Genomic DNA, 11,258 nt, shown 5'->3' with positions numbered 1-11,258 from the left:
GTGCATGTATTATTTTTTTAACAAGAGGGGCAAGTGAAACAAGGCCAACAATAATTATTCTTAATGTTAAAAAAAAAAGCCTTGCATCTCAAACTAAGCCAAGAGCAGTAACAGCTTATAACTGCCCCAGAGCAAGCCATCCACAGAGCTATAAACTCTTTACGGATTATGCATTTACCATCCTCAAGTTCAAGCTCCAGGGTATAGGGTCGATGTGTCGGAGCCCAGGACATAGGACACAAAGGAGTGCGAGACGGAGCCAGAGGAGAGCTGAACAGAGCTCCACACTCACCATCCATCCGCCCAAAGCCTTACCCTGTGATCCACCAGAAGGTGATCCTGGAAAGGAAGGAGGCACCGGATTCTGGGCAAGGGTTCTGATGGAGAGAAAGCACAGGGGGAGAAGAACAGGGAAATGGATGGTTAAACTTTCCATCTGCGCCAAGCTCTGCAGGGGCATCGCAACCCACTCCTGCAGTCTACCAGGGAAATAACACTGAGCCTGAGCTGACACGCTACTAGCCTGAACAGAGATGATTTCATTTAACCCTCATAACCACTTCCCAGTGCCAGCTGCTGTTGTGTGGCTCTAAGTACGGCAACCCCACGTGTCAGAGCAGAATTGTGCTCCCTAGAGTTTCCAATGGCTGGTTTTCAGAGACCAGATCACCAAGCCTTTCTTCCGAGGCACCTCTGAGTGGACTCAAACCTCCAACCTTTGGTTAGCAGCTGAGCACGTTACCTTTTGCATCACCCTGGGACTCCCATAACCACCTTAAGAGAAGCTAATAATATGGTCCCCATTTTGCAGTTAAAGAAACTGAGGAACAGGGAAGTGATTATGACTTGCCCAAGGTCTCACGGCTAGAATGTGGTAGAGGCAGGTTGCAAGCCCCCAGCAGTCAGGCTCCAGAGGGAATTATAATCAATGTCATGAAACAAAACAATATGAACTACTGAAGAGAAAAACAATTTTGCTCTGTAAACTTTCATCCAAATCGCAATTAAAAAAAAAAAAAAAAACCACCACCACCACATCCAGGCCTTACCCTCAAAGGTTCTGATTAAACTGCTTAGTGGAGGGACCAGGGTTTTCGTTGTTTATGTTTCATTTTAACTACAGATTCTCCTTGACAAAATGGCTGGGGCATGAAATGTACAGGATATGCCTAGATCATCTTGTTACACTAGATATCAAGGAAACAAAAGAGGAGTAGGGTTGGATTAAAAGGCCTCAGAAGCAAGAAGGAATGGGTCCAAGGACCAAAAGCAAGGCACTCTGAGCTTCGATGAGGATAACGTGTGTAACGGACTCAATCATTCACATCTGTTTAAATACATAAGGTTGTACTGATTCTAAAAACAAACAGAAAAATACCTTGGTCACTGGCTAATGACCAACTCAACAGTTTGAAAACACTAAAAGGGAATATAACAAGCATTTTCCCCACCTTTCCTTAGATGAACGGCATGACCTCATGAACAATTAGACAAGGGGGGGTGTCTTCATACAAGCACTGCAGCTACCAAATGAAGGAATATAATACAGGAGGGCATCACTTTGCATCCACAATGACTTATTGGGATTACTGGGATATTAGGTGGCATTGAGGAATTATTACTACTGGTTTTAGGCATACTGTAGTATGCTTTTTAAAATTCTTATCTTTCAGATAGGATCACTGGGAAAAACAGGGTGCAGGGTACACAAGAACTCTATGTACTATTTTAATAATTTCTTATGAGTCAAATTATTTCAAAACAAAAAATTAATAAAAACAACACAAAAATATCCTCACCTTTTAGAGCTGCATACTGAAGTATGCATACATGCCACTCGGGGTAAAGGGTACATGGCGGTTCATTAAACTAGCATGCCATGTACTTCTGTATAGGTTTGAAAGCTTCCATCGGAAAAGATGAAATGAAAGGCTCCCCAGTCACTCACACACACAGCCAGGGTGACAAATGACCTGGGACCATCTGCCCAGGCTGCACTCGATCATTCCACAATGACCACGGGCCTGGCTGCCCACCAGCATCTCCTGGGAAACTTGTTGAAACACATGTGCACAGCCCCAGTCCATACCAACTAAGGCAGACTCTGGGGATGTGGCCCCAGCATCAGTATATTTTTAATAATCTCCAGTGAATCAGATGCACCTTGTCCATGAACCTACCATTCTAGAACAACTCAAAGCAGAGTAAGTCCAGACTGTAGAGTCAGACAAACCTAGGTTCAAATTCTAGCTCCAGCATTTTTCTAGCTGAATGACCACGGGGCCAATTCACTTCACTTCAAAGCCTTGGTTTTCTCATCTGGAAAATGGGAGTGATGATTCCTGATGCTCAGCCTACCTCACAGGACTGCCGGAAGGGACAACTGGAATGAGATCTACGGGACTGGACTCTTTCCAACCTAAAGCAGCAGCAAGATCAGTGAAAGGGGTGGTGGTGTTTGCGCTGCAGGCTGGGTGGGAAACATTTCCATGCAGGCTGATTTTCCTCGGGAGAGTCCACACCTTCCTGGCCCCATGGGCCTGCCTAATCCCACAGTTAGTGGGTGGGTTATCAAGGAAATGCAAATGAACTGCAAATCCACTTCAGGGGAGTCCTAGAACTGTGAAAAGCAAAGGTGCAGGCAGAGAAGGGAGGCAGGTGTGGGGCATAGCCAACAATGACACATTTATGTTTTCAGCAAATGTTTAAAGTGGGTCTGCTTACATGCCAGTTAAGTGCTGGGGACAAAGCAAAACAGTGCGCCCCTTCCCCATGCAGCTTTCTGCCTGGGGGATGGGGAAGGGAGAAACCGTAAGCAAACCAAGATGCAGACAAATAAGTAACTATAAACTGGGAGAGCTATAACAATGGGGGAAAAAATGTCCCACAGAGAGATGGCTCGGGGAGGGGGATAGAGGACTGGCTTACCTATGTGGCAGAATGGCATCGTGATTACCAAGGAGGGCTTCAGTCCCAGCTCTGCCATTTACTAGCTGTGGGACCTTGGCAAATTACATGATGGTGATGAAATTAAATTAGATAAAACACATAAGTACTTAGAAAAGTACCTGGCATGGAGCAAGAGCTCAAGAAACTGTATTATTATTTTTATTAATGGTAAATTAAAACAAACAAAAACCAGCTGTCATCAAGTGAACTCCGACTCATGGCACGCCCACACGTCAGAGAACTGTGCTCCGTAAGGCTTTCAGTGACTGAATTTTCGAAAGTGGATTGGTAAGCCTCTCATCTCAGTCACATCTGGTACCTTGAGCCACCAACATTTCAGTTAGCAGTGAGCACATTAGCCATCTGCACCACACTCAGAGACACCGTCATTAATAGCAAGTAGTAGGAGAAACAGTAACAACAGCTTCAAAATCTTGCAGACCCCTGGCACATCGAGCATTGTATCAGATGATTTACATCAGGGGTCAGCAAACTACAGCCCATGGGCTGGCTGCTTGTCTTTGTAAGTAAGGTTTTATTGAGATGCTGCCACACCCATTTATTTACATATTGTCTATGCTGGGTTTCCTACAACATTGGCAGAGCAGTTGCCACAGGCACAGTACAGCCTGCACAGGCCAAAATGACTACTACTGATCATTAACTTCACTACCGAAGTTTGCAGATTCTGGCTTCACATCAAACCTCACTACACCCTAAGACACAGTGATTAAATAATGGGTAAAACCAGGGGTCAAATACAGGTGTTTGGACTCCAAATCCATTCTTCTTTCAGCCTTGGCATTGACTCAGAATACAGTTGTACAAGCTGCACCTTGCATAAAAATGCCCAGCTGAGGGACCAAGTGCCCAGCTCAACAAGACCCAAGCCCTGCGCCCAGAGCGGCTGCCTCAGCTTGGTAGAAGCGGGGCTTTGCTCTAATCCGCAAACCTGAAGGGGCACCTATTTCTAATTTGCACAGAAGCACTGAAGAGCTAGTAGGGATGGGAGAGACCTGCACAGCAGACACAAAAGGGGCTTCACAAATCCTGGCACTCTTCCAAAATCAGCTTTATTGTATATATGGGCGTTTTTATAGCATACAATTTACAGCACTTACAGAACAATTTACCAAATGAGACCAAAAGGGCTGCATTTGCCCAAAGACAACGTTCAGAAGGCAGGAAGGGGAAGGAAAGAATGATGAATGGAAATGGGGAACTCAAGGAGGAAGTGGGAAACGTATCTTTCCATCTAAAGGATTACAGTTAATGTCTATAATTACTGAATGAAAAACTAAGTTTCTTTTGTAACCTTTCATTCAACAGACAATAAAATGGTTTTTTTTAAAAAAAAAAAAAAAAAGAAAGGCAGAAACAATCTGTTGACTACACCATTTAAGGTGAATTCATTCTGTCTATACTCAAGTGTACGCAACCCCCTCACACACACACACACACACACAAAAGAATCTATTGTCATCACATCGATTCCAACTCATGGCAGCCTCACGTGTTCCGGTACAACTGTGCTCCACAGGGTTTCCCTGGCTGTAACCTTTAAAGAAGTAGACCATCAGACCTTTCCTCTACAGCACCACTAACTTTTAGGTCTGTAGATGAGTACAAACCATGTGTGCCACCCAACAGAATCTTATTCCAGAGATCGTAACAAGTGATGCCCAGAGGAAAAGTGAAAGTGAGCTCAAGCCACTGTGAAAAAATTCACCCTGCAAATATAATATGGCTGTGTTATTAACATAAACATTTCAGTGTCTAATCTATGCCCTGGTGGTGCAATGGTTAACCATTCAGCTGCTAACTGAAAGGTTGGAGGTTCAAGCCATTCTGTGAGAGAAAAGACCTGGTAATCTGTTCCTGTAAAGATTACAGCCTAGGAAACCCTATGAGGGTTACTGCCTTGAAACCCAAAGGAGGTCACTATGAGGGAGTTCTACTCTGTCCTGTAGGGTCACTACGGTAGGAATCGACTCAATGGCACCCAACAACAATCTGCATACTACAAGACCTTGGTTGAATTCTCCTCCCCAGTCCTCTTCTAATGGTTGACTCCAAACACTGATTTCCAGATAATCTGAAATTACATCAGATTGACATGTCTCCTTCCTTAGCACAGACAAGGAAACAGATCCATCTGGGAGCAAGTTTCCAAAAGTCCTTATCTGGTACAGAAGTGCTTATTTGGTAACAAAGATAACTGGGGTTCTGAAGTAGCCAAGGAATGAACTATAAATGGGGGAAAAGGCGACACAGCATTCCACTCAACCGAAACCAAGCAGGCCTTTGTGACGTCAGTCATTAAATTCGGGAGACACAGAGCTGCCAGCTGGGGCCTCCTAGCCTCCGAGAGGAAAGACTTCTTAACGAGTTTCCCATTCATTTAGAACTGAAGATGATTCAGACAAGTCCTGGTGAAGGTGCAGGGAGGGAAACCCCGATTCATGCCAACAGAGAGAGAGCGCTGTGTGCTCTGGCATCTACAGCTGGCACCAGGCAACGTGGCCAGAAACCATATGGTTTAAAGCAAATTTCGTGCAGTAGTCACAGGGACCAGTTCCCTGACACCTGGCTATTATCTCTATACAAGGCACTTTGGGGACTTTGTCTGGGACTTTAAGCATTCTGGCTTATTTTTTGGAAATTGTCTGGTGCCCACACCTATTTCTGGTTCTGATTCCAGATTTCGTTCTCATCACTCTTCTTCCAGTTATTCTAGCACTTAACCACTGTACCACCAGGGCTCCTTACTTCTACCATAATCACAGTGAAATTTCAAGTCGTTATCATGACAGGCATTTGACTGTTAACCAGAAGGTTGGCGGTTCAAACCCACCCACCAACTCTGTGGAAGGAAGACTTGGCAATCTACTTCTATGGAAGACTTACTGCCTTGAAACCTAAAGGAGGTCACTATGAGTCAGAATCAACTCAATGGTAATGAGTTTGTTTTTTGGTTTTGTCATGACACACAATTCTACTCCTGATCTTTCATGCTCAGCTCCCTGGTTCCTCCCATCTCCTTCCATGTACCCGAGCCCCTCAAATCCTGTCAAGCAGAACTCAGAAACACCAAGCTCCATTACTCCCACCCACCTCCAGCATTTCCCTCCCTCGGAGTCCTTACTGTTTGCAGTGCAGTGAATTACTTGATATGACTCTTTTAGCCATGGTCTTTGTGACTCCCACCAGATGACTAGATGAAACTATGAAAATGAAAGGTGCTTGTGGCCAACCAAGGGGATTGGATAGCTTGCTAGTAATATAAATAAGGTATCTGGTACCCTCATGGAGGTGGGACAGTGCAAATAAGGTATATGGAACTCTAACATGGGGACTGGTGCATTTTGCCATCCCACTGGTCTAAAATGAGCCACCCCAGAGGCAGAAAGGGGGATCTCACTACTATCAAAATAGAAGAAGTGGGAGTGGAGTGAGTCCTTGGGCCCAAGATCCCGGTACCGCGTTAGCAGCAGAGAGACAGTGGCAGCAGAGGCAGCAAACCCAAGAGACTGGCACAAGACAGAATGGCGGGCTTCCAGCCCACAGAGCGAGAAAGCTAAGCACCTTTCGGGCAGGGGGCTTGCTGGTGAAGTGGGTGCATCTACCAGCAGAGCTGGAAGAGCTTTGTGATACTCTGAGCAGGGCAGAGTTCAAGGCCAGAGAGAAGCATGCCTGCAGCCTGGCAAAGAAGAAGCTGTCCTGACAAAAGGATTGTATTCTGAGTGTTCATGAACCTGAATTATAACCTGTTACTTCCCCATCAGCCACTCCTTGGAAGGAAGATGGGGCAATCTACTTCCGTAGTGATACTGCCTCGGAAACCCAAGGAGGGGTCGCTATGAGTCGGTCCGACTCGACTGCACACAACAACAACAACAACAACAACTTCCCCATCATGAGTATTTTCTGTGAATTCTGTGTAACCGCTGCAAAGAATTATCGACCCCAGCAGTGAAGCACACAGTGTCATGGGAGGGTTGGTTGGTGTCAAAACTGGTAAAAAGGTTGGAGGGTGACAGCAAGTCTGACTTCATAGGACTCAGCCTTGGGCTAATGCTGCTGATGGTGGTTCTGTGTCCCCTTCGTGAAGTTAGAGGAGATCAGACAACAGCACCCATGTCCTCTTTGCACTGTCCTTCCCAAGTTGGGGATTCATTTGCCTGCTGCCCCTCCCCTACCTCTCAAGGGCAGCAGGAAAGTCCTGGTCCTTCCCAGATCCACAGAGGCCCCAGCACAGTGGTGAATTACTAAATGACCAAAAGCATGAATGACAAACAGAGAAAAAAAATGGAGTTTATGATGCTTTAAAATAAGTCTTAAGAACAGTGATTGCCTTTGGGGGTAGGGGTAGGGATTTAGAGGGAAGGGGCATGAGTGGACTTTTGGAGTCCTGAAAGCATAGATTTAAGTTACACAGCTATATTCATTTGTCAAAACTCAACAAACAATAACTTAAGATTTATTAATTTCATTGCATGTAAATTTTACCCAAAAACAAAAAAATCCTGTAAACAAATACTGGATACCAGCTTATGATTTGTACATACTGGAGTATCTGGGTGAAGGGTACTGATGTATTGCTAAGGATGTATCAGACATGAAAAAAATTAGTTGGATGAATGGATAGACGAATACATGATAAAGCAAGTTTAGAAAAGGTTAACAATACTTTCCATATTCCCCGAAGTTTGAAAATGTTCATTGTAAAATGTTGGAGGGAAAATTCCATACTGTTCGGATAGGATTAAAACACCTCTTACTCTCCAAAATGAGTAGGTTTTCTGAATGCTTTTCAATCGGGAAACACCCAGTTGTCTTGTTAAAGCAAACTGTGATTCAGCAGCTCTGAGATGCCACATTCTAACAAGCTCCAGGCGATATGGTGCTGCTGTCCTGCTGGCCCGTGGATCACACTGAGTAGTTAGAATCTAAGTAACTTCATTTGGCCCTGCTACCCTCCACTCCCCGCCCTCCACACCAATCTACAAATGGAAACCCCCTACCTTCACCCTATGAAGCAGGCTCACTGCCAAATCAAAAAACAAACTCAGCTCCTAGGCTCACTGCCAGAGAGATTAAAATGACTGGAGGCCCAGGCAGGTAGAAGCCTCAGGTAAGTCCTGTGAGCTTCAGTCAGCTCTGCCCAGGCTCCCCAAGCCCAGCCAGCCCCAGAGCCCAGAGGACAGCAGGAGCAGCCCCACCCAGAAACCAGGGCCCAGAATAGATGTCTGAGTCATGGAATGGGAGCAGGGCCAACTGGAGAGGATGCTGGACTTGGTGATTCAGCATGAGGGAGCTGAAGGCACGCAATGCTTACAGGCCCACATCCAAACCCTGCCTGACCCAAGGCAGCCTGGGGCCTGGCTGACCAAGCTCCCTGAGGACAGACAACATGTGATCGTCTGTTGCCACTTGGAGGACAGGCTAGCGGCAGGGGCTGGAGTCTCCTCATCTTTCAGTCTATATCCAGAGAGTCCAGAAGCAAAGAAACCAAGCTGTGTCCTCCTCCCCAAATCACAGGTCTCAGATGCAGAGAACATGGTGGGGAGGGGCAGCAAGCAACAAATGAAGCTTCGATGCAAATCAAGCCCTGACCCATTTTCACGAGGAGGACACCGAGTCCTGCGAGGACAAGGAGCAACTTGCCCAAAGTCATCAATCTGGTTGATCATCATGTAATCTGATTCCTACCCTCTCAGCCTTCATCTCACACTAATTGTGTAGTTACTTGTGTTGACTTGCTTAATGGATGTCTCCCAGTTAGACCAAAAACTTCCTGAAGTCATGTGGCAGACTGCATTTTCCAAAGATGGCTAGAACACTATCGCCCATCCTGCTCTTTTACCAGTGAAACCTGACACCACCCCATTAAAGGTGAGGTCTGTGTCTCCTCCCCTTATACCTGGGCACATCTTTATGACTGCCTCAACCAATAAAGCGTGGCAAAAGTGATGCTTCCAGGTTGTCAAAGGTGATATAGCTTCCAACTGGCTCTCCCATGGAACACGCATGCTTAGAACTGAGCCACCATGTTGTGAGGAAGTCCAGGCCATATGGAGAAGCTACATGTAGGTATTACAGCTGACACCACCTACTGAGGTTCCAGCCAGCAGTCAGCATGAACCACCAGATACATGAGTGATAAAGCCTTCATGACAACTCCGCCTAGGCTACCTTCTGACTGCAACTGCAGAAAAGACCCCAAGTGAGAACTGACCAGCTGAGCCCAGTCAACACATAGAACACTGAAACATAATAATCAGTGACTGTGTTTTATGTCACTAAACTCAGAGTGGTTTGCTATGGTACACAAGGTAACTGGAGCAGGGCATGAACCATGTCTTACACAGTACTGTGTCCCTAGCCCTAAGCACAATATACAACAGATGCTTAATAAATGTCTACTGAAGGAATGAAGGGATCCAGCTAGGATCAAAGCCCAGAGTCTGCCTGATTCCAAAATGAGGATTCTCTTCTATCACACCATTGGATTTAGGGTATAAGTTGGAGTCAAACACCCCAACCTCTCTGAGCCACAATTCTTTTATGCATAAAAGAGAGAAGAAGAAGAAGAAGCTCCCTCTCAAGGCTATTGTGAGGTTTATACTGGTGCCTCTCAAACTTTTCTGTGCACACGAATCCCACACAGATGTGGTTAAAGCGTAGATCTGTACACCTGTGGCAGGGCCTGTGATTCTCCATTCCTCACAAGCTCCGAGGTGGTGCCAACGCTGCTGGCTGTGGGTCCCACTTTGTGTATCAAGGATCTGAATAAGGGAAAAAGCCCTGAGCACAGGATAAGGTCTTTAACAGGGGCTCTCTATATATTAGTTCTCTTCCTCTTGCTTCCTGATAATATTAGAAGAAGGTAAAGGCAGCAAGAGAACCCTGAAAACGAACAGGAGACAAGACTAGAAGGTAAAAAGGGATCAAAGCTAAAGGAATGCTCTAGACTAGGGGGTCAGCAAACTTTTTCTGTAAAAGGCCAAACAGTAAATATTTATGGCTTTGTGGGCCACACAGTCTCCACAGCAACTAATCAACTCTGCCTTGGTAGTGTGAAAGCAGTCATAGATAATATGTAAACAAATGGATGTGGCTGTGTTCCAGAAAACTTTATTTATAAAAACAGGCAGTGGGCCATATTTGGCCCATGAGCCATTGTTCACCAATCCCTGATCTTGATTCTAAGTTACAATGAGGTGAGTGAGAAACCCACTGGGTTAATGGAAAGGAACCAGAGGAAAGGACAGGCTGGCTAGACTGGGAGTGCCAGCCAGCAGAGGCATCTCCCTGGCCTATGGACAAGTTTCAGAGATACACCAGCCCACACATCTGCACTTGACATCTTCCATATCTGCTGCAAGTAACAGTGCTTTCTACTCCCCTCAGAGACCAAGAGTGACATGGGGAGCAGGGCAATGAGCCTAGGAGCTGAGTTCTTTTTTTTTTTGGTTTGGCAATGAGATGTAGAGCAGAGATAGGACACATGCAGACCAAGAGTCAGTACTGAGGAGAAAAGTTAGGTGTTTCATCCCCACTTTGGTCCAGCCTCCAGCTCCCAGGATGGCAAACCAGCCTGAGGCTGCTGGGAGAGCAAGAAGTACCAAGGGAGGACAAGGTCAGCTTGGAGCCACCTGAGCACTCGAGCCCAGGAATGATACAAAAGGGATTGTATCCAAATCCCAAAAGGGGATCAGAAGTCAGAAATCCCTCACCCTATAAAGCATTCCAGGGGGGTCCACATAGAGAAAGCATGTGCTCAGGCCGCATAGAGGAAGCTGAGGGGCCAGATGATTCAGCCCCAACAGCCTAACAAGCCCCAAGGCTTGGTTCACTTTAGAGCTCCCCAAGTCAGCCAGCCACTTAGGTGGGTATGACTTGTTCACTGCAACCCCCTACTTCACAGGACAGCCTGACATTTAATAAACATTCCTTAATGGGGACAATCTGCTGCCACCCACAAACACTGCTAAAGGATATAAACAACCATAGTGGAGCTCCTCCTTTGTGAGAGGAGTGGGCCAGGAATACGATGGGTTGCCTCAAGCTTTGTTTGCTCTTGTGACCATCACATATACACAAACACATACATACAGACACATACACAAATACATGTGAGCACAGACACACATGACATGCACATGCACACACATACAGTTAACACACATACATGGGCACATTCAAAAGCAAAATATAGACAAGCACACATTTACACACAAACAGCCACATGAACATAAATACATATATACACATTGTGATAGTTGAAGATGTGTCAACTTGGCTGG

The 11,258-nt window shown here is 45.8% G+C and overlaps 1 protein-coding gene across 1 annotated transcript in view; it reads right to left on the bottom strand.

Moving 5' to 3' along the window:
- ABCC1 (ATP binding cassette subfamily C member 1) overlaps positions 1-11,258 on the bottom strand; it is a 180,480-nt gene that overhangs the window by 135,470 nt on the left and 33,752 nt on the right. The window contains exon 6 of the mRNA XM_042782274.1: positions 316-377. Within this exon, the coding sequence (XP_042638208.1) occupies positions 316-377 (62 nt within the window). The remainder of the gene's footprint in view (positions 1-315; positions 378-11,258) is intronic.

The sequence above is a fragment of the Orycteropus afer genome, unplaced genomic scaffold, assembly GCF_000298275.1.
Source record: "Orycteropus afer afer isolate SDZICR_OR568_19922 unplaced genomic scaffold, OryAfe1.0 scaffold00281, whole genome shotgun sequence".
Taxonomy (NCBI): Eukaryota; Metazoa; Chordata; class Mammalia; order Tubulidentata; family Orycteropodidae; genus Orycteropus; species Orycteropus afer.
The sequence above is the reverse complement of the archived record's forward strand: the minus strand, read 5'-3'. Positions and strand labels throughout refer to the sequence as shown.